The following is a 20,210-nucleotide window of genomic DNA, read 5'->3' as shown; positions in this document are numbered from 1 at the left end:
GGCGCCTGGGTGGCTCAGTTGGTTAAGCGACTGCCTTTGGCTCAGGTCATGATCCTGGAGTCCCAGGATCGAGTCCCGCATCAGGCTCCCTGCTCGGCAGGGAGCCTGCTTCTCCCTCTGACCCTCTTCCCTCTGGTGCTCTCTGTCTCTCATTCTCTCTCTCTCAAATAAATAAATAAAATCTTTAAAAAAAAAAAAAATAGAGCTAAGGTCTAAGGAAATGTTAGTATTTATTTTCTGTCAAGAGCAGCAATGACAGGAAAGAGTCCACTAAAAATTACAAATTATTTTATACAAAATGGAAGAGTGAAAACATTGTTACTGTTATCAGGAAGTCATTAAATTCTATTAAAAATTATTAAAAACCTAATTTTCCATTGAGTAATGACTGGTAAGTAGGTAGATATAGAAAGATACAATTATTCTTTTTATAAAGCTTCTATTTTGGGCTATCTGGGAGGTTCAGTTGGTTGAGCATCTGCCTTCAGCTCAGGTCATGATCTCAGGGTCCTGGGATTGAGCCCTGCATCGGGCTCTCCAGTCAGTGGGGAGTTTGCTTCTCCCACTCCTACTCCCTCTGTGCTCTCTCTCAAATAAATAAATAAATAACTCTTAAAAAAAATTTATATTTTATCTGAGGAGGCAATACTGTACCCTATTAAAATCATTAAATACAAAAAAATGTGCAGAAATATGTTCAGCATCATACTCTGAGAGATGAAGAAATTTATCACTAACGTTTATATTTATAATCTATTCTTGGCAGTCTTTTCATCCTATTTCACTGGTATGAGTTTTTCCTTTTTACCTTATCAAGTACTGTAGTCAGGTGCTCCTTGCAGGACAGAGACTGGAATAGTTCTATGCACAACAGAGATGATACTGCATGAGGAAGCAACCGATGGATGATAATAGGAGATGTGGCAATTCCAAAAATGAGTATTAGTGGAAATTCATGTAGATGTTGACTAGTTTTCAAAGGAAAATATAAAAGGGATTTCATTAGGAAATATATTTCAATACATCAAATTTCAAATTAAGACAACCTTTATTTGAAGGAGTACGGTGTAAGACACTGCTGAAGATATCATTCCAAATACTCAAATTTTCTACGTCACGCAGTTTCCTCTGTTAAAGTAATATAGTTATTTCCCCACACATTCTAGCTCTGAAATTGATCTATTAACAGATCCTCTCATTTTATACATAAGTACACAGAGGTCCAGAGGGATCAAATGCCTCCCTCTAAGGTTATACAATCTCAACTGTTAAAAGAGTTAGGAATCATTCAATGTAACCTCTCAGTCAAAGTTTGAGCCCTAGCTACAGTCTTCCTAACAGACATCCAGCCTATGCTTTTTAAGAGTTCAGTAACATGTAACTCACAAACTTTCAAGGTTAACTTATTCTATTCATGCACATATCTAACAGACACTATGTCACCCAGCCATACATAATAGCTAAGAGTTAGGAAACTTTCCTTACACATATATAAGACCTATTTTTAAAGGACACTGTTTAAAAATGTTACATCCTTTCCTTGAATTCTTAACTCAAACTTATTGGACATGATTTATTCTGAGCATTACCAGTATGAACACAAATGACTTCCAGAGAGTAAAACAGAACTATCTTTGAGAGCTATTGTGGGTCTGAGCCCTTTGTATCATGGCTGATGACTCTGCATGCTCCCTCCTATTGGCTATTGCATTTCAGTATTCTAGCAATATGCAGTTCTACCGTCATAGAAGTACAGTGCCTGGATTCTGTTACTGCTGTAAGTTCTTCCTCACTTTAGATGGCAAAAGTAGCCACAAATTTAAGCTCCAAAAAAGAAGACCTCTTCTGCATTTTGAAAGCACATAAAGCAGTTTAGTTTTAGCATTAAGAAAAGCCTTAGGATCTAGAAATCTTAGTTTCAATGGGAAAAAAAGACACCATTAAAATAGGAATTACAAGTTTATTAGTAAATTATAACACAATATAGCTTTAGGCAAATGTAGCTATAGCTATCAAGCAAGTTTACATATAGAAAAGGCCAAAATAAATTATATCCTAAAAAAATGTACCATGGGAAATACATGTCACTGGATTTTAAATAGGGTTAGTTACTTCAATTCTGAATCTCACAGGACTGCCTTGAAAATCCAATGAGACCATGAACAAAGTAGTTTCTCACTGTAAGTATTATACAAGATAATGTTATTTAGAAAACATACTTGCTCAGAAGAGCATATGTAACTCAGAGCTTCTAAGGGTGGATAGGTATCAGAAAATAAGACCTGACAAACATATCTCAATCTGGAGTAGTTTATCCACTTAATGGGAAAGAGACAGATAACCTTGGTGAGAAAAACTACATTTTATACTGCCTTATCATACTAATTAAAAATTGGTTAACTTTAGTCTTTTGATCTCATTTTTGGGTCAAAAAGCAAATGGAAATCCGATAGGAGGTCTTTGAACATTCAATTATAGGGAATTTGAAATCACTCTGGTTTCTATCCAGTTGGTATTAAAATGAGGATTAAATTGCCATTCATTTTCTCTGGAAAAGGGTGTTCTTCAAGCTAAAAGTTATATGTTTCCTTAATAAAAAGAATTTTATGTAAAAGCCAGGTGATATATCATCTACCTGCAGATAATTATGAAGTCTTGGAGTACTTTTGTGGTGAAGCTTTCCATATCCTTTAAGATAAGCACAACAGGAGGAGACTGCCATTGACTAGTAGAAGTCCTCTTTTTCCTTGGCATTTTTGGGTCTGTCTTCTTTTAAGCCATTGTGAAAAGAAAGAGTTAAAAGTAAGCCTTACCACCCAAACGATGTTACAATGCCACATGTTGATATATCTCCCTTTACATTTTACAGTAATGCTGTTTCTTTTATTTCTCCCACATAATAAAGAGAAACTCATTCCAACAGTTATTTGAAGAATCTTTCTGTGTCTGACAGGGGAATAATAACCAAGAAGAAAAAGGTTCAGTAAATCTATAACTCATATAAAATATTTATATTTTCTGCTGAGAAAACTACAGAAAAAAGCATGGGGAGAAGATTTTCTATAGATTATTTTTTCTGTTAAAAGAATGTTTTACTTTGCTTTGCTTTAAGGTGAGAACTAGTATTTTTAAATACAAAGCCCAATAAACAACACTACTTCGCTACTCTGCTACTGTTCAACCTTAAGTTGAAAAGCATCTTTAATATTGTCTGGTCTAATCCCCATCTTTCAAGGATATCTGACATAAACTGAATGTACATTTGATTTCTAGAAAATTTAAAATTGTGGACCAAATTCAGATATTATGGTGAGCATTAGACCCAATTTCATCCCTTATAAAGCAAAAATGAAACTTCACTCACGACTGACTTCAGCAAACACCTTTATCGGAAAATGTCACTGCAGTGTTTTTTCCCGTACTATCTAGCTACACAGCACCATAAACTAAAGCTGTGGTTTTATAGTGCAGTTCTCCATGAATCACCTAGGTTATCCATTCTCACCGGGGACTATCAGGGTAGAATGGAACTTCCTGTCAGCTGTTTGTTGAATATACTTTACTTACAGACCATTTATTCCCAAGAATTCTAAATGTGGATCGAATTAGGTTTTTTTTAAAAAAAACGACTATTTCTCATTGGACTATGTTGACAATGGGCACTGGCAGCACGGTTCTACTGCACAAAAGCAAATACTGAGAGACCTAAGAGATAATACATTAAAGTTATAGCCACTGTCACAGAGATAGAATCTAGAGCAGAAGCCATTCCTGAGGTTGTCTTTGTCACCAGATGACATTCTCCCGCAAATCAGATGGCCTTGTAAGAACTGAAACACTTATCAGGAATTAGACTGCATACTGAAAAAAAAAACTTTTAAATTCTAATAGCCTTATGAAAAATAAGCAGCTACTATTAATTAATAGCTAGAGTACATAAGCATATTCTTATTAGAACAAAATAGTACTATGTTTAATATAACTCTAAGCCTTTCAATCATACAACAATTTCCTGAGAGAAAATTGTCAGTTTACTCTTACCTGTGTGACATTCATATACCAACTGGAAAGAGAATCCATTGAACAATGTATCTTTTTCTGGGTGACCTGAATACTTCCCTCTTTGGATTCCTCATCTACACAGCAGCCCATCAACTGTGAGGCCAGTTTTTGTAAAAAATGTTTTATATCTGCAGAATGGGTAAAAAATGTAAGAAAGCTAGTATCTCTCTTTAAAACAAATATGAAACAGCTGAAAGCTCTTGATCAGTATACACATTTGGGTACAATGTGTTTTTCTATACTTAACATTAACATAACACTTAACATATTAACTGTTAATGTTCATTAGTATCTTCTCTTTAATATTTAAATTTCACTAACTCAGACTAACACTAGCCAAAGTTTATGTATATTGTCCATAATAAAAGTGTTACCTAAGCAAATGTGTAAACATGAAAATTATAAATTATATAAGAAGCAATCTATATTTAAATTACACTAGATAGCAAAAGGTTTTTAAGGCCTCTAAAAAAAGATATCAAAAGTGTTACTTACATAAGCTATTTTACTGATTACAAACCTTCCTTAGAGTCATTTTAAAAGATGTCCTAAGGGCTTTTATTTAATCAGTTCTAGTCAGTTTATGAATATGAAAGTAATATAAGCACATAAAACCCTTATGTAAATTCAAATCTAAGCCCATTTTACTTTCTTAGTGTCCATATCCTTTATGATTCAATGGCTTCATATACCTAAGATTGGCTCTGGTGATGGACTATTTTTTACCATGCTGGTCTTTCAGAGTAGAACAATAAGATGATTTGAGGCTATAAATATGAACCTATACAGTCTATACTCTGTTGGACTAAAGCTGCCAAATCCCCAATCCTTAATTCTCAGCTCTCTGTCCCAAACTTTCCAACTTACTCAACTTTTACTGGGTTAAGGAACACATCTCATAAAATGCCTAGTCTATTACTGGCTGTAAAGCTGATCTGGCAGGGGTGGGGCTGGAGTAAATGAAGCAAAAGGTAGCAGAGAGTCCTGCAACAGCCAAGATTACTGCGACAGGCAATAAACCTCATCCTGCCAAAAATGTAGTGCCATGCTCTTCCCACGAATAAAAAGGGATAAAAAAAGCTAGAGAGAGAAAGAGAGAGAGAGAAGGCCGGAAGAGATTTGTAACATCTCACCAAGGTTATTATGGCATTTATTCTGTACCTGGACAATCTTTAGCTTGCACTGAGACTACATATGGAGTGACATTATTCTGAAGGGCTTCTGTTAGACTTCTGAATGTTAAATCATGATCTGTTACGTTCACACCTATGGAATAATATCAGTATTACAACATCATTTGTATTATTAACAATTTAACAACAACAAGGCTAACATGTCAAGTGAATTACTAAATAAAAATATTTTTAAATACAATTAATAACAGAAACCAAAAAAATATACTGCGTAAGTGAAGAGACCGCCATTGACAATAGGTATCTGGAGGCATACACAATACTTATTTGTCAGAAAGGGTATTTTGCACAATTTCTCTTTAAAAGAAGTTACTGAGGATATGTAGTTAACCCTTGAAAATATCTTAGGAGTAATTTCGTTACTTTTGTCAAACTCATAAAGAACTCTTTAAACTAATGATTCAAAAATAAGGGCTACGGATTCCAGGCTTACTGTGACCCTGACTTAACACGTGAGGAGAATCCAATCACTAATACTGTTAATGATTGTTGTAGTAAATACAATAGGTAAAGTATACAGTAAGCTAATTTCTGAGGGAAGAGTCTAAAAACTAATAAAACTTTAGGTCCTTTAGGTATTTACTAAGCCCCTCTCGTTCTCATTTCCACAAATCAGAGTTTAGTGCTGTGCATGTAGTTATCAGAGTTAAGTGTAATTTCCCCACTACATGGGAAAAAAATTCTACTGATACTTTCCTTGACGTCACAATCTGTGATTTCTAGAAAGTGCTTTGGCACTTAGGCAGGTGCCAACAGTAAACATCCTGAAACTGGTTGATAATTGCTACTATAAAACTTCAACTGGCTGGAAGAAAAACAAAAGGTTCAGAATCCAGGCCTCCAAGAAGCAAAAAATTTTTTTCTAGGATAGCCAACAAATAAAATTTTTGGCAGGTTATTTTTAAATGGACATACACCTTTTTGAAAATAGGAAATGTGCAACTGTGCTTAAGCATTCTTTGACTATGGATTTTTTCTTTTTACAGTATCAAAATGATATTCCTAGACACATTATGGTCTATGATCGTGATACTGCATCTCTGAACAACTCTGGGAGGTTAGCAACACTGGAAGACAAGATAGTCTTCCACTGACTCACTTTATAAGCTATTTAACATTGAAACAAAAAATCAACAATGTCTTTAACTGGGAAAATGTTCTTGTCAGACTACTGACTTTGAAATATAACATTTCCATAGCTTTTCTCCTTTTGGCAGTAGGCAGAGAAGGGATTTAAACAGTGCTCTCAACAATCAAGCCACTGCTCTTGATTATGTTTTCCCCACTCCACCTCCAACTATTATAACCTGGCCAAGAGAAACAAAGTACCAAACAGTATAATCCAGTCATCACTGGGTCTCAGTTTCTCATCCATAAATGGAAAGGATTTTGAAATTAAGTGCAGGCTACGCTAAAAAGCTGTTCAAATTATAAAAATTATATAAAATTATTATAAAAATCATTCCCTGTGTGTTGTTACTCAGAGTAGTCCTGGGATCAGCAGTATGGGCATCAGCAGGAGGCCTGTTATAAATGCAGAGTTTCAGGCCCCACCTCAGACCTACTGACAAAAACCTGCATTTACTAAAACCCCCTGGAGGCTTTTGTAGGTACACTGAATTTTGATAAGTATTGCCCTGAACATGAGGAATGAGATTTAGGTAATGAACAGTATTAAAGGCAGTATTAACAAAATAAGTCCTTATCTCAGTGCTCACTAGTTTAACAAACCTTGAATAAATAATAAAAGTGCGATGAAGAGTACATTTGAAATCCAAATAAATCCAACTTTCTTTCCAAAAGAAATAAGGAAATTTGCTAGTATGCCAAAGAAATTTTTTTCCATTATCCTGCAACCAGATGTTTGGTTCAAATGGGACATTAATGATGGATATTTAAGTACCTAAGAAATTTACCACCTGCAGTTTGAAAGTAGTTTATATATAATTCATCCAAACCCCCTTCTAAACAATTAATATTAATACAGTATTATAAAACAATCTAAGATTGATAAACTAAGCACAGGGAAATAAAATTAAGGTCATAGATAATTCCACTGAAGAGACAATTAAAAAAACAAATCTATTTACCCACCAGTGGTTTATTACCAAATTCAAATCTCATATATTCTCATAAAATAACTAAAAAGAGTAACACAAATATATTTCCCCTTCATTTTTCTGACAAAGTTGAGGAGGGTACTACCTAATCCTGGATCAATTTCCTTTAATTTACAAACGTATGATCAGCACAAAGAACTTTTATTGGTTTTCAAAGTATGTAAAGCAAACAAGAATTAGTTTAATTCTATAAAAGAGATAAAAAAGTCTATCAAAACAGGTTATTCTTCACTATTCTCTACAACAAAACCACTAATTAAAAAAACAAACATACACCCATATATACCTAGAATGATAGCAGCAGTTGGAATTTCTCTGAGTTTTATTTGACAGCCCCAGTCTCTTAAATTCTTCTGAAATCCAGAGTAAGACTTTTGCAGAAATTCAATTAGACTATCGAACAGGTTTTTATTTAATTCCTCTTGTAGTTGCTATGAAGAAAACACAAAACTATGAATTTTTATCAGTAGTAATCTGATGCATCTTTCTAAGTTTGGGAAAGATAATTTGTCATTAATTCCAAAGATTACATGTAAAATGATTATTAGATGGAAGAAATTAAAAAAAAAATTTTTTTTCCTTAAAGCTCCAGTCATAGTGCTTTGGATTCCCTCACTAAAGAATCTCATTTATTCATTCAACAAACATTTACTAACCACCTTACAAATGAAAGGTAGTCTTTATCCTAAAACAGTGAAAAAAACAACAACAACAAAACTGAGCAAGAACACTTAACAATTAAAATACATTGGGTAGAGTGCTATGATGAAGAATAGGACCACCCAAGAATAGGACCACCCAACTTAAGCTGAGGAGGGGACATATTTGAGTCAAAGCATTAGAGCAGGTGATGGAGGAGGTGATTATATGGAGAAGAAGGTTAGATGGAATGGGGAGTGGAGGAAGCAAGGAAGGAAGCACCAAGTACCTGGGGAACCACAGACAGAGCTAAGCGTCAAGAACACGGGAAGTGGTAGGGAATGAGCCTGGACAAATAGGCAAGGGGCTAGGCCTATGAAATTATACTTGATGTTAAGCAGTTTCGATTTTATCCTGTGGGGAGAACCACTGAAGGCATGTGAAGGAGAGACATGATTCCATCAGGGTTAAGAAGGGGGAATCAGGCAGCACTGTGAAGGAGCTGGGGGAAGCTACACCAGCAGTGAGGTGGGAAAGCTCTTGCACCCTGGCACAGGGCTGTGCCTGCCTGAAGGGAGGGCTTTTCTAACTTGCCAATGGTGCCAGAGGGACTTAGTGACAGGCCTGAGGGGTCTGACATCAAAGGCAAAGACATCGGTTAGGAGGATCATCACAATCCAGGTTAAGAAATGAAGGCCTAAACTAGAAACCACAAACTCAAATACTTTCAAGGGTCACTTGGAATCCATAAATGAGCAAAGCCCTAGGTGGAAAGCAATAAAGAGTGGTGGGAAGCAGTAATAAACGAAGTGCATAACCCTCCCACAGGCATTAAAAAACAAAAAAAAGTACAACACCGTGTTGGTCAAACAAAACAAATCCACTCAAGATGTTGGCCCTACAGCTATGAATCTGCCATAGCAGAGAAATTATTTCAGAGCTGGAATATAAAGAACATAGAAACTGGACATGAGGATGAGGGAGTGAAGTAATTTAAAAATAGCTTGACTTCTTACTTGTATAACTGAATGGATAATTTGTTTATTTTTTAAAGATTTTATTTATTTATTTGTCAGAGAGAGAGCACAAGCGGGGGAGCGGCAGGCAGAGGGAGAAGCAGGCTCCCCGCTGAGCAAGGAGCCCAATGTGGGACTCGATCCCAGGACCCTGGGATCATGACCTGAGCCAAAGGCAGATGATTAATCAACTGAGCCACCCAGGCATCTCTGAATGGATAATTTAAAGAGTGTCACCATTTAAAAGTTGTGAGGATATGTAAAGAGCCCCTTGCCTTGGCAGCTATTATTATTAATGTATGTTCCAGTACCTGAAGCTATGCTTAATACTTGGAACATGAGCGTTTTTTAGAATATACAGATTATACTAAACTAATATTACCTATGTTTCATCAAGAGTCTTGAATAATGATGGAAAGGAAGATGGGAAGAACAAATATGAGATTTACGTTATTAGAGAAATATTAAGTCATTAAGAAAAGTATTCACCTCAGTTTCAAATTTCATCTGCTGCCATATCAAGTGATAAGTTTCAAATCGAAGCTTACTGTCCTCAGACTCATTTTTCCCTTTATTAAAATAGTCCTCTAAAAACACAGAAAGAAATAGGTCAGTTTCTTTTTTATATAATAAAAGTTAGAAAATCTCTGTGCAAAATCACACAGTAAGGGATGGGACTGAAATATGTATCAAAAATACATATATTTGGAGATAGGTAACATTCAATAACCTTTATATTTATTTATATATCTTATATTTTTACTATAGTAATTGTATCTATATGATTAAAATATCTTTAATTTTTAAGTTATATTTCTATCATGTACTTTTAAATTGCTAACAGTATTTAATGGATTTGGTTTGAGGCATAAACATTTAATATTAACATATTTTCATTATTTGCTCTTATTCGAAAGCCTTGTATACTACGCTTCATATATTTGCTCTGAACTCTCCTTTATGAAATGATGCTTACGATGGTTCTTGTTCCTTTATTCAATTGACATATGTTAGCCCAGCCTTTTATTTAGTCTGTCTGTATTATTTTATATGTTTTAATGTTTTCCTCCAAATGGTTAGCCATTCATCAAAACACCATTTATCAAAATACCGGTGGTTTTCAAACTTTTTAAACCATGATCCCCATTAAGGAATACATTTCACATCATTATCCAACACACAGATATTTAACAGAAACAAAAACAAAGGCCCCACAAAACAATACTTATCATGTGACAGCAAATGTTTTCTTTTCTATTCTGTTTTTTAAAACTATTATGACTAAGTTGATTTCATGACTCACACTTGGGCTTTAACCTTCAGTATGAAAACATTCACTTACTAAATAATCCATCCTTTCTCTCACTGATTTGAGGCGCCCTTGTTATCTCAGTACTTACAAATGTACTTGGAGCTATTTTTTGAACTTCTTCTTTTGTTCTACTGAATCCAAGTCTATTCCCAGAGCTGTCCTGAACTATTTGAAATCATTAAATGATTGGAGCTTTACAGTACATTCACACAGGGAATAATTCCAGGTCTCCTTCCTACCACCACCGCACATAATCATTCTTCTTCAAAATATTTTAAGCCATTCTTTCAAATAAATTTTGCCATTGCTCAAAAATAATTACAATAGTACTTTGACTGGATAAAATAAAATCTGTAGGTTGATTTGGGAAGAAATATTTGTAATATGTTAGAAAATCTACATCCAAAACACTACAGGTCTCTTCCTTTAATCAATATTCTACATTCCTTGTAGTTTTCTACTTTCTTTCATATTTCTTATTGTTTACTACTAGGTATTTTATTGTAACAACTACAACTTTTAAAGGGTTCAATAACAGTGAAAATACCTATTTTGTTCCTGACTTCACTGAGAAGCCACTAGCATTTTACCATCAAGTTTTATGTTAACTAGTAGTTTGAAATACAGATTCTCTTTTATGTTAAGGAACTCTGCTTCTGTTCATAGTTGACTCAGAGTTTTAGGCAAGTATTTTTTTAATTTATCAAAAGCCTTAGAATATACTGAAGTCATCATGTTAAATGTTAAAATGGCAAATCAAGACATTACTTTTTTTACATGCTGAATAACGTGGCACCAAAATACTTGCCAAAAAACTCAGAAATTGGGAAACAACAGCAGCAGGACAATTTAACTTGTTACCATGCCTTCTCTCAGTCATTTATAGCTCAGGAAGGTAAAAAACAAATCAGCATTGAGAAGACCTACAGAGTATAAGCTCTCACTGTTGACAGGTTCCCTCTTGCTCCTACGCACAGCACTTGACTTCAGTGCGAACATCTCCTACAGGGCCAGAGTCACCACCCATCTCAGTCTCTCCCTCTCTCTCTCCTTCTCTCTCCAGTTCCTGCCCAGTCGTTTTCATGGATGTACAGTCATCCACAGAACACAGACGAGAGGGAGAGTTACCAGTCTTCTCTTAGGTATACATCCAAGTGTCTTCGAGTCAGGGGACAGATGGTGGGCAAAATGCTGGGCATCTTCCTACTTCTTCAGGCAATCTGTTTCAAGAATTGAAGCCAGTGAAGGCAAGTGCTAAAATCTGGATATGTTTTCCTTATTCCTACACCATCTGTCTTTTAATCAGGGTCAATTCCTCTAAGATTCTCATATTGAAACATTATCTATTGGTCTTAGGTCAGCCCAATTAAAAAAAAAAAAAAAAACCTAATGTACTTCAAAGCAAAGTTCAAATTATACACATTAGGTTTACTAATACTAGAACTTTGAACAAATCTTAGTAAGTTATAGCTGAAATTCAACAGAAAAAGTTCTAAGCAAAAACTCGCCTATTATGAGAGACAGTACCAAATAATGGTTAGACCAGAGGTTCTGGAATCAGACAACTGGGTTCAAACCCCAGCTCTGCCACTTACTAACACTATCATTGAGAGTTCTAAGTATCCTCATAGTATTTTAATGGAGATACTCATAATATATTCCTCATGTTTACTGAGAGGATTAAACAAAGGAACACATATAAAGAGCTAAGAATAATCTAGCACATAATAAAAACTCATTATAACTAATGACATTGCTGATACTAGATGTCATTTCATGCTCTGTATCCTAGATAATGGGAAACAAAACTTGAATTTTCTCTGAAAATGAACTACTTCGAGTTTAGCAATCTCCAACATTAAAGAAATATGTTCACAAGTCCATCACTTAAAAATAACTTATAATGTAGCTATTCTTTGTTCACTATTTCCAAGTCTATCAGTCACTTTTTATTGGGGGGCAGGGAATACAAAAAATTTCATGTTTCCTTGAGACTAAGAGAGTGTAGAACTTGAGATCACAGTTTATTTGCTAATGAGAAATTGGATTCTTATTATAAATCATATTTTCTACCCTCTGGTCCCCTCAATATGAACCATCATTTTATTATTTGCTCTTTGAGCACAGGTTTCTTATCTAGCTGGTCTCAAACTGAAGGAGTAACACCCTAAGGTCTGCATCATGCGATGATTTAGAAAAATCCTATTCAATAAATACAAGTTCTTTATTTCCTTAGTCAAACAATGGTTTAGTTCAGTTTTTCCTTTAATTCAAAGCTAGTGCATAAATATGCTTAATTCCACACCATAATTTTTCCATCAGAATTAATCTTTACAATACTGAATCGTGAATGTAAATAGTAAGCCTGTGAGGAGCTTTTAGGTTTCCTTTTTATTTAAGTTCAATTAATTAACATATAGTATATTATTAGTTTCAGAGGTCGAGTTCAGTGATTCATCAGTTGCACGGAACACCCAGTGCTCACTGTATCACATGCTCTCCTTAATGCCCATCACCCAGTTACCCCATCCCCCCACCCACCTTCCCTCCAGCAACCCTCAGTTTGCTTCCTATGCTTAAGAGTCTCCTATGGTTCGTCTCCCTCTCTGATTTCGTCTTGTTTTATTTTGCCTGGGTTTGTTTCTTTTACTAATTAGAATCATGCTGTATGTATTGTTTTCTGATGTGCTTGTTGGAGATGTTCTCAGCCTAGCACACTCCTTTTACCCATCATATATTCCACAGAATTAGTGTCACTGTTCAGATTGCTTCATTCTGCTGTTAAAATTATGCCCACTTTTGCGTACAAACTTGAGCACAGGGGCTGGAATTTGAGGGGGAGTGTCAGCTTGAGCCCTTGTCAATCTGAGGTGAAGGCTTGTTTACTTGGCGTTGAGCAGGTGGTAGGCCGTGCATGCTGACTTGGGCAGGAGGGTGGCTGGACTGTGCATTTGGGACCCACAGGCCAATGGCATTGTGTATGACAGGGACATGGCTGGAAACTCTCTCTCCTTCTATTCTAAATGAAAGCCTTGCTGGATAGAGTATTCTTGGCTGTAGATTTTTTCCTTTTAGCACTTGGAATTTATCATGCCACTCCCGTCTGGCATGCAGTTTGTGCCTGAAAAACCCAGTGATGGCCATATGGGGTTTCCCTTGTATGTAACTGCTTTCCTTTCTCTTGATTTTAAAATTTTCTCTTTCTCACTACTTTTGGCCATCTTACTTACTTTGTGTCTTGGTGCAGACCTCTTTGGTTTAGTTTTGTTGGGGTCTCTCTGGGGCCTCCTGGATCTGTATTTCTCTTTCCTTCCCCAGATTCAAGAAGTTTTCAGCTATTATTTCTTCAGACAAATCTTCTGCCCCCTTTTCTCGCTCTTCTCCTGGGACCCCCATCATGCGACTGTTATGCTTGACAGTGTTGCTGAGTTCCCTGGGTCTGTTCTCATTTTGTGTATTTTTTTCCCTGTGAGGAGCTTTTAAAAAAGTACCAATACCTAGGTACCACTCCCAGAGATTCTGATTCAATTGGTCTGAGATGGGGTCGGGCATGAATATCTTTAAAAAGTTCCCCAAGTTGAGATCTAAGTAAGGTCAATGGATTGTATCAATGTTAAGTTTCCTGGTTGTGATACTGTACCAGTTACCCAAAATATTACCACTGGAGATTACTGAGTAAAGGGTACAAAAAACTCTCTACACTTTCTTGCAACTGTAGGTGAAAATACAATTATATCTTTAAAAAAACCCAATTTTTTAAAAAATTTCCCCAAGTGATTCTAATCTGCAGCTACAATTGAAAACCAGTACAATACACATTTTCTGTTCTGACAGTAATGTCATGATTTGTTTGAAAAAGTCAATTCTTCCTAACATGATCACCAAACAGATATCTGGAAATAAATGAAGAAAGTGAAGAAAAACAGTATCTTTTTTTTTAAGTTTAATTTTATTGAGAAATAATTTACAAATTATAAAATATGCTGATTTTAACAGTTTAGTATGTCCTAACAAAAGTATACACTCACATAACTGTTCCCTCGATCTAGAAAACATTTCCGTTGGTCCAAAAAGTATCTCTTGCCCTTTTGCAGTCAACTTCTCTACCACACCCCAGGAAATCACTGAGATTTTTAAGACAGTCTCTCTCTTCTTTTTAAATTTCCTTTTGAGTTAGCCTTATTATTTTATTTTATTTATATATGTTTTTAAGTAAGCTCTGTGCCCCACGTGGGGCTTGAACTCACAACCTGGAGATCAAGGTTCACATGCTTTACCATCTGACCAGCCAGGCACCCCTAAGACAATCTCTTTTGAAGAATGGGGACATATCCTTTGAGGGAAATTTACTTTCTAATTTGCCTTTTGAAAGTATATTTGGATTCCCTTTTAGATTCAAAGTCCAGGATGTACCTTATCCCTTTGACTATACTTTGGAACATAACTGTTACATCAAGAAGCTAAGTAAGTCAAACTTAAGAGAATTACTAACTTCAACTAGGGTTAGGTAAGTTCAAGACTTAGGGGAGGAAATCTAGCCAATTCGCTACTAAGACATCTTACCTACTGGCACAGAGATCTTTCTCTTCTTGAAGTTTGGCTTAAACACAAAGCAGCCCTAAAAAAAAAAAAAAAGTAAGAAAGAAAAAAGCATAAAGTCAAAGTAGCCAAGGAACAGATAAATCTCATTAACCAAGTATTTTATGGATAAGCAGATTTTTTTTAAAAAGGCATTTCTTTAAAGTGCTAAGAAATTCTCTCTTCTATCTGAATTATAGCAGGAAAATTCTTTTTTAAAAAAGATTTATTTTTTGAGAGAGAGAGAGTGCACCCAAGTGCATGGGGTGGGGGGTGGGCAGCGGGAGAGCCAGAGAATCCCAAGCAGCTCCCTGCTCAGTGTGGATCCTGGACAGGGGGCTCAATCCCAGGACCCTGAGATCATGACCTGAGCTGAAATCAAGAGTTAGAGGCTTAACCCACTGAACCACCCAGGTGCCCCTAGCAGGACAATTTTTATACAACAAGGGGACTATCCATTTCTTTCTCCTCCTTCCCATGAGATGCGCATCTCGTGATTTTGCTCTTAGGGACCTAATCTAAGAGACAAATAAAATATAAGCTGATGAAATTTAAACCCAGAAAGGTTCCATTTTTATAAAACTTAAAGAACATTAGTACTATTCATTAAAACGAAGATCGAAAATAGTGACACTCTCTCATTTCAAAAGAAGTCTTTATTATTTAATTAAACTTCAAGTATCTATAACCTGGTCAGGAAATAGGTAATTTGGCTGTTGTTTCATCTTATACACCTTTCTTCATCTGATAAAAGTCTTACTCATCTGCTCTGGGAAACCGTCCCCAGTTCTCTAGTTAGAATTATTCCTTTCCCTAAGATCTCACAATACTTGAATGCCTTTATTTTGCTTTGTTTTAAATCACTTTCACTGTGTATCATAGTTATTTACGGGACTGTCTCACCAAGTAGTTTGTGAGTGCCTTCAGAGCACAGACTGCATATAATTCACAATTGTTTCCTCAGTGTCTAGGACAGGTGTTAGCGCAATCAGTATATGGAATGAATGCCTGCCAAGTAATTTTCCTGGTAATTTCCTAGCTACATTTAGTTTCATGTTATTATTTGACTGGTAATATATAGTCTCCAAGGTACTGGCTCTACGTTTATTCTACCAATCCTAAAGCCATGCACCATGTACAGCTTCTTAAAGACCCATTTTTATAGAAAATGAAAGAATGAAAAAAATATACCTAGAAAAAGTCATCTCAGGACAGTGCTAAAGAAAGCTGTGCAAATATAAAATGCCATTTGGATTACAGGATCCAAAATAAGAACTGTGCCTTATACTCCTGTATCTGCAACTAGTGAACTGCTGAAATACACATTCACATTTAGAAAAATCCTGTAGTACCACACAAGCTTGTCATTGCCTCCCTTCTATATCCACCTGCAATTCAGTAAAGGAAAAGGAGCTATGAAGGAGTGAGATATACAAGTGCCCATAATAGATCCTAATGTATGGCAGGTAGTAATATGGTTAACCACTTAGAACTGCTGATCAAATGATGGTGTTTGAGATAGAAGAAGCAGTCTAGGAGGAGAGCTAACAGGTAGAAAATATGACACGGAAAAGGAAGTTTACATAGGTTTAAAAAAAAAAAAAAAGCTTGCAGTTCTATGAGCTCCTGAAATAGTCCTTAAAGAATCTTATTGATGCAAGGTCCCCTTCATAATCATCTCAGTACAAGCATTTCTATTATAATGCTTTCCTGAACAAAACCTCACAATTCTGCAAGATACACAAAAATATGAGCCTTATGCAATGAAAAGAATTAGAGGGCAGACCACTCAAAACCTATGGAACTTTACCACCAGCACAAAACAAAAACAGTACCAATCCTAATAAAAAATACTAGTATGAGAGAACTGCAACTACCTCCCTTTTGAACTCAAACTTTCTGATTAAGTTCTTCTTTCCAGCTTATCTCACTTTTTTTTTTATGATTTTATTTATTCATTTGAGAGAGAGAGCACACGGCGGGGGGGGGGGGGAGCGGGGAGAGAAGCAGACTCCCTGCTGAGCCGGGAGGCCGACATGGGGCTCCAACCCAGGACCAGGAGACCATGAGCCAAGTGGAAGGCAGATGCCTAGCCATCTGAGCCACCCAAGCACCCCATCCAGCTTATCTCTTAACTCAGGCAAAAGATCCTGTGGGCACAGCTTCTCCTGATGGGAACCAAAACTAACCCCTCAAGCAGTAAGGACTGTCCGGAGCCAGCAAGACCCCGCCCATGACTGACTCCGAGACAATGATCAACCTGACCCTTACCGCCCTCCTCTGTCCCACACTTTCCTCATATAAACCTTATTTTCAGCACTTCGGACACAGTCTTTAAGACTCCAGGCTGCTGTCAGTGTTGGCTTCACTGAAATAAATTCCTTTTTTTTTTCTTGTGAGTAAAGCAATTGAAGTTTATTAAGTGAAGACACAGAAAAAGCTCTCAAGAGTGAGAGGGGTCCCAAGAGGGTTGCCGAGGGCCTTTAGGGTTGGTCTTTTATAGAAAGCTAACCAGGAAACTTAAATCCATTTAACATCTCTATTAATAACACCTTCAACGGCTTACTTCCTTTTTAGGGGCTGGTTATTCTTTGTTGGTCACAGCTGATTATCATAAAGCACCCAACCCCCACAAGACCCACTCCACCCCACATGCCTAGGGCAGGGAGGGTCCCCCACACCGCTCCTTTCTTGTTTCACTACCACTCATTTCTCCGATTTAGGATTTTGTCGGCAGGGAGGGGCCGAAGCTGGTCTGTCTGGGATCCCTGGAGCCAGGTGCTCTTACACCCCAGTGCCCGGGCTACACAAGCACAGTTAAACCTCTTCTGGCATTTGCACCTAGCATCATAGTCAATCTTCTTTTTTTTTTTTTTTTAAAGATTTTATTTATTTATTTGACAGAGAGAGACACAGCGAGAGAGGGAACACAAGCAGGGGGAGGGAGAGAGGGAGAAGCAGGCTTCCCGCAGAGCAGGGAGTCCGATGCGGGGCTCGATCCCAAGACCCCGAGATCATGACCTGAGCCGAAGGCAGACGCTTAACGACTGAGCCACCCAGGCGCCCCCATAGTCAATCTTCTATAAACTTAAGCTCTATGGCTTGAAGTTCCCCGTTGATATGTAGTCTCAGAAGGCACTCCTTCCCATAATTTGTTTAATTTTAATCAAAATTAAAGATCAGATCCATGGTAGAGCCTTCTAATCTACTGTTTTAACGTAGGGAGAAATGACTGCAGTTTTTTTCATCTACGTTCTCAACTTTATCACAGCTTAACTTCAGGGGCTTCTGGCTGTACTCATACTACTACTAAAGGTCTTACTTGGTCTGCAGCAGTGCTGTACAATAGAGCTTTTGGTAATGAAGGAGAAATATCATGTCTCTGCACTAATATGGTAGCCACCACCACATGTGGTTATTGAGCACTTGAAATGTGGCTAGTAAAACTGAGAAAATGAATTTCTAATTTTATTCAATTTTATTTAAAACTGAAATAGCCACATGTGGCTACTGGCTACTTACATTAGACAATAGAGCTCTAGGGTTTATCTTCTTACCAACCACATTATCATGTCTTCCTGCAAGCCGTGGCCATCTAGGCAGCCCATATGAGGTCTATGTGATCTCCTCTGACACACACACACCTACACTACTTTTTCATTCTCATTTTTCACAACGCTTCCTCTCTGATTATACTAATATTTCAACTTCTTTAATAGGTCATTTTATTTCTATCTTCTGGGCCAAAGAACATGTCATTCTCTATGCTAGAACAGTCTCCCCACCCTCCAATCCTTTGCCTAACTTGTACTTACTTTTCAAGTCTCAGTTAAAATGTCCCTTTCTCCAAAAGGCCTTCGCAGACCCGGGGCAATCTGCTAACACTTATCACAATTTGTTATCATCAATTCATCTGTGTTTAATGCCTTTTTTGAGTGCAGACAACTTTTTTGAGTGCAGACAACAATTTTGTTTACCACTCTACGTCGTACCTAACGGGGAGTGCTTGGCGCACAATAAATATTTATGGGGAAGAAAAAGGAAGGGAGGTTGGAACACATCCTCGGGGAATTCGACCTCCACAAACCAGAACTTAAAAGTCCTCCCAGCCAAAGCAACTAAGGCAGATCGATGTCTTCGCTCCCCGAGCAAAACTGACCTCAACTGCACCCGGAGTAAGGGCTCTTCAGCTCAGCCCGCCACTCCCTCCCCTCAAGCCTGTTCACTGAGGCCTACGTAACCTCTGCTACACCCCTTTTCCAAAAGAGAATGAGGCGACGGCTGAGTCTAGTGGGCGTCCGCCCCCCCACGTACCTTGGACACCGAAGAAGTGGCCATGGTCCCAGCTGCCCGCGGGATTGCAGCTGCACTCGGGATTTCCCGCGCTCCCTCGCGGCAGCAGGGCAGAGGTTAGTGGCGGGCCACGCGGCTTCTTGATTGGTTGGCAGAATCCTCCGGGGCGGGCTTCCGGCGCGCAGAGGCGGGGCGAACGAGGGGGCGGGGCGAGGATCCGGGCCCGGCGGTTGGGGCGCGCTTCGTGGAGGTGGACATGGCTTGTGGCTTCCGCAGGTCCATCGCCTGTCAGGTACGGACCCGGGAACTGGCAGAAGGAAGGCCCGAGCGGAACCCCCACGCCGGGTCAGCCCTCAGTCAGCGAGAGGGGGATTCCATGAAAACCCTGTTTCTGCCGCCTCCTGCCTCCTCTTTGGAGCTGCTCGAGCTGTTGAGGCCGATCTGTTGGAGGGTCGGCCATGCGACCCAAATCGGTTTCTCAAGGTGAAAAGTAAATCTTGAAAAGCAAATGTTGCTTCCCTCACTCCTTTCCACCCCACAGCTTTGTATGCTTTACCCTAGTGGAAAGTCATTGGGCCATGATTAGAACCCTTTAGAAATTAGTGTTCCTTACACTTAGTGAAATTGATTATGGATCTGAATTTTCATTCGAAAGGATCTAATTTAAAATCTGGTCATTTGTCATGGAATCGTTTTGGCCGCCTGTCCTAGCATTATTTTTGGAAACTCCAAAGATAACGTGAGATGCTGTTTTTTCGTGATTCAGAGTCCTCTATGTGAACAGCTCTGTAATAAGGAAAGGAATAAAACACTTAAACATTAGATTTCAGCAAAAACAATTTTTTTTTAAGATTTTATTTATTTATTTGACAGAGAGAGGCACAGCGAGAGAGGGAACACAAGTAGGGGGAGTGGGAGAGGGAGAAGCAGGCTTCCCGCCGAGCAGGGAGCCCGATGCGGGGCTCGATCCCAGGACCCTGGGATCATGACCTGAGCC

The 20,210-nt window shown here is 37.8% G+C and overlaps 2 protein-coding genes across 5 annotated transcripts in view; one reads left to right on the top strand and one right to left on the bottom strand.

The window, feature by feature from the left end:
• Nucleotides 1–19,338, bottom strand: part of ORC3 (origin recognition complex subunit 3) — a 60,212-nt gene extending 40,874 nt beyond the window's left edge. The window contains exons 1-9 of one of the 4 annotated variants that reach the window (XM_081828620.1): nt 19,235–19,264; nt 14,906–14,960; nt 11,471–11,562; nt 9,520–9,617; nt 7,662–7,806; nt 5,224–5,328; nt 4,042–4,190; nt 2,636–2,769; nt 809–968 (exon numbers count right to left, since the gene is read on the bottom strand). In XM_081828620.1, coding sequence (XP_081684746.1) covers nt 809–968; nt 2,636–2,769; nt 4,042–4,190; nt 5,224–5,328; nt 7,662–7,806; nt 9,520–9,537 — 711 coding nt within the window. In that variant the 5' untranslated portion in view covers nt 9,538–9,617; nt 11,471–11,562; nt 14,906–14,960; nt 19,235–19,264. Of the gene's footprint in view, nt 1–808; nt 969–2,635; nt 2,770–4,041; nt 4,191–5,223; nt 5,329–7,661; nt 7,807–9,519; nt 9,618–11,269; nt 11,442–11,470; nt 11,563–14,905; nt 14,961–19,234 lie in introns of those variants that run through there. The other 3 variants (XM_081828617.1, XM_081828619.1, XM_081828621.1) reach the window with 3 other exon arrangements.
• Nucleotides 19,339–19,399: 61 nt separating this feature from the next.
• RARS2 (arginyl-tRNA synthetase 2, mitochondrial) overlaps nt 19,400–20,210 on the top strand; it is a 60,632-nt gene continuing 59,821 nt past the window's right edge. Inside the window, exon 1 of the mRNA XM_006746319.3 lies at nt 19,400–19,505. Coding sequence (XP_006746382.1) covers nt 19,470–19,505 — 36 coding nt within the window. The 5' untranslated portion in view covers nt 19,400–19,469. The remainder of the gene's footprint in view (nt 19,506–20,210) is intronic.

The sequence above is a fragment of the Leptonychotes weddellii genome, chromosome 8 (genome assembly GCF_054177405.1).
Source record: "Leptonychotes weddellii isolate Sample4059 chromosome 8, ASM5417740v2, whole genome shotgun sequence".
Classification (NCBI taxonomy): domain Eukaryota; kingdom Metazoa; phylum Chordata; class Mammalia; order Carnivora; family Phocidae; genus Leptonychotes; species Leptonychotes weddellii.
Note: the sequence above shows the minus strand (reverse complement) of the source record. Positions and strands in the feature narration are given on the sequence as shown.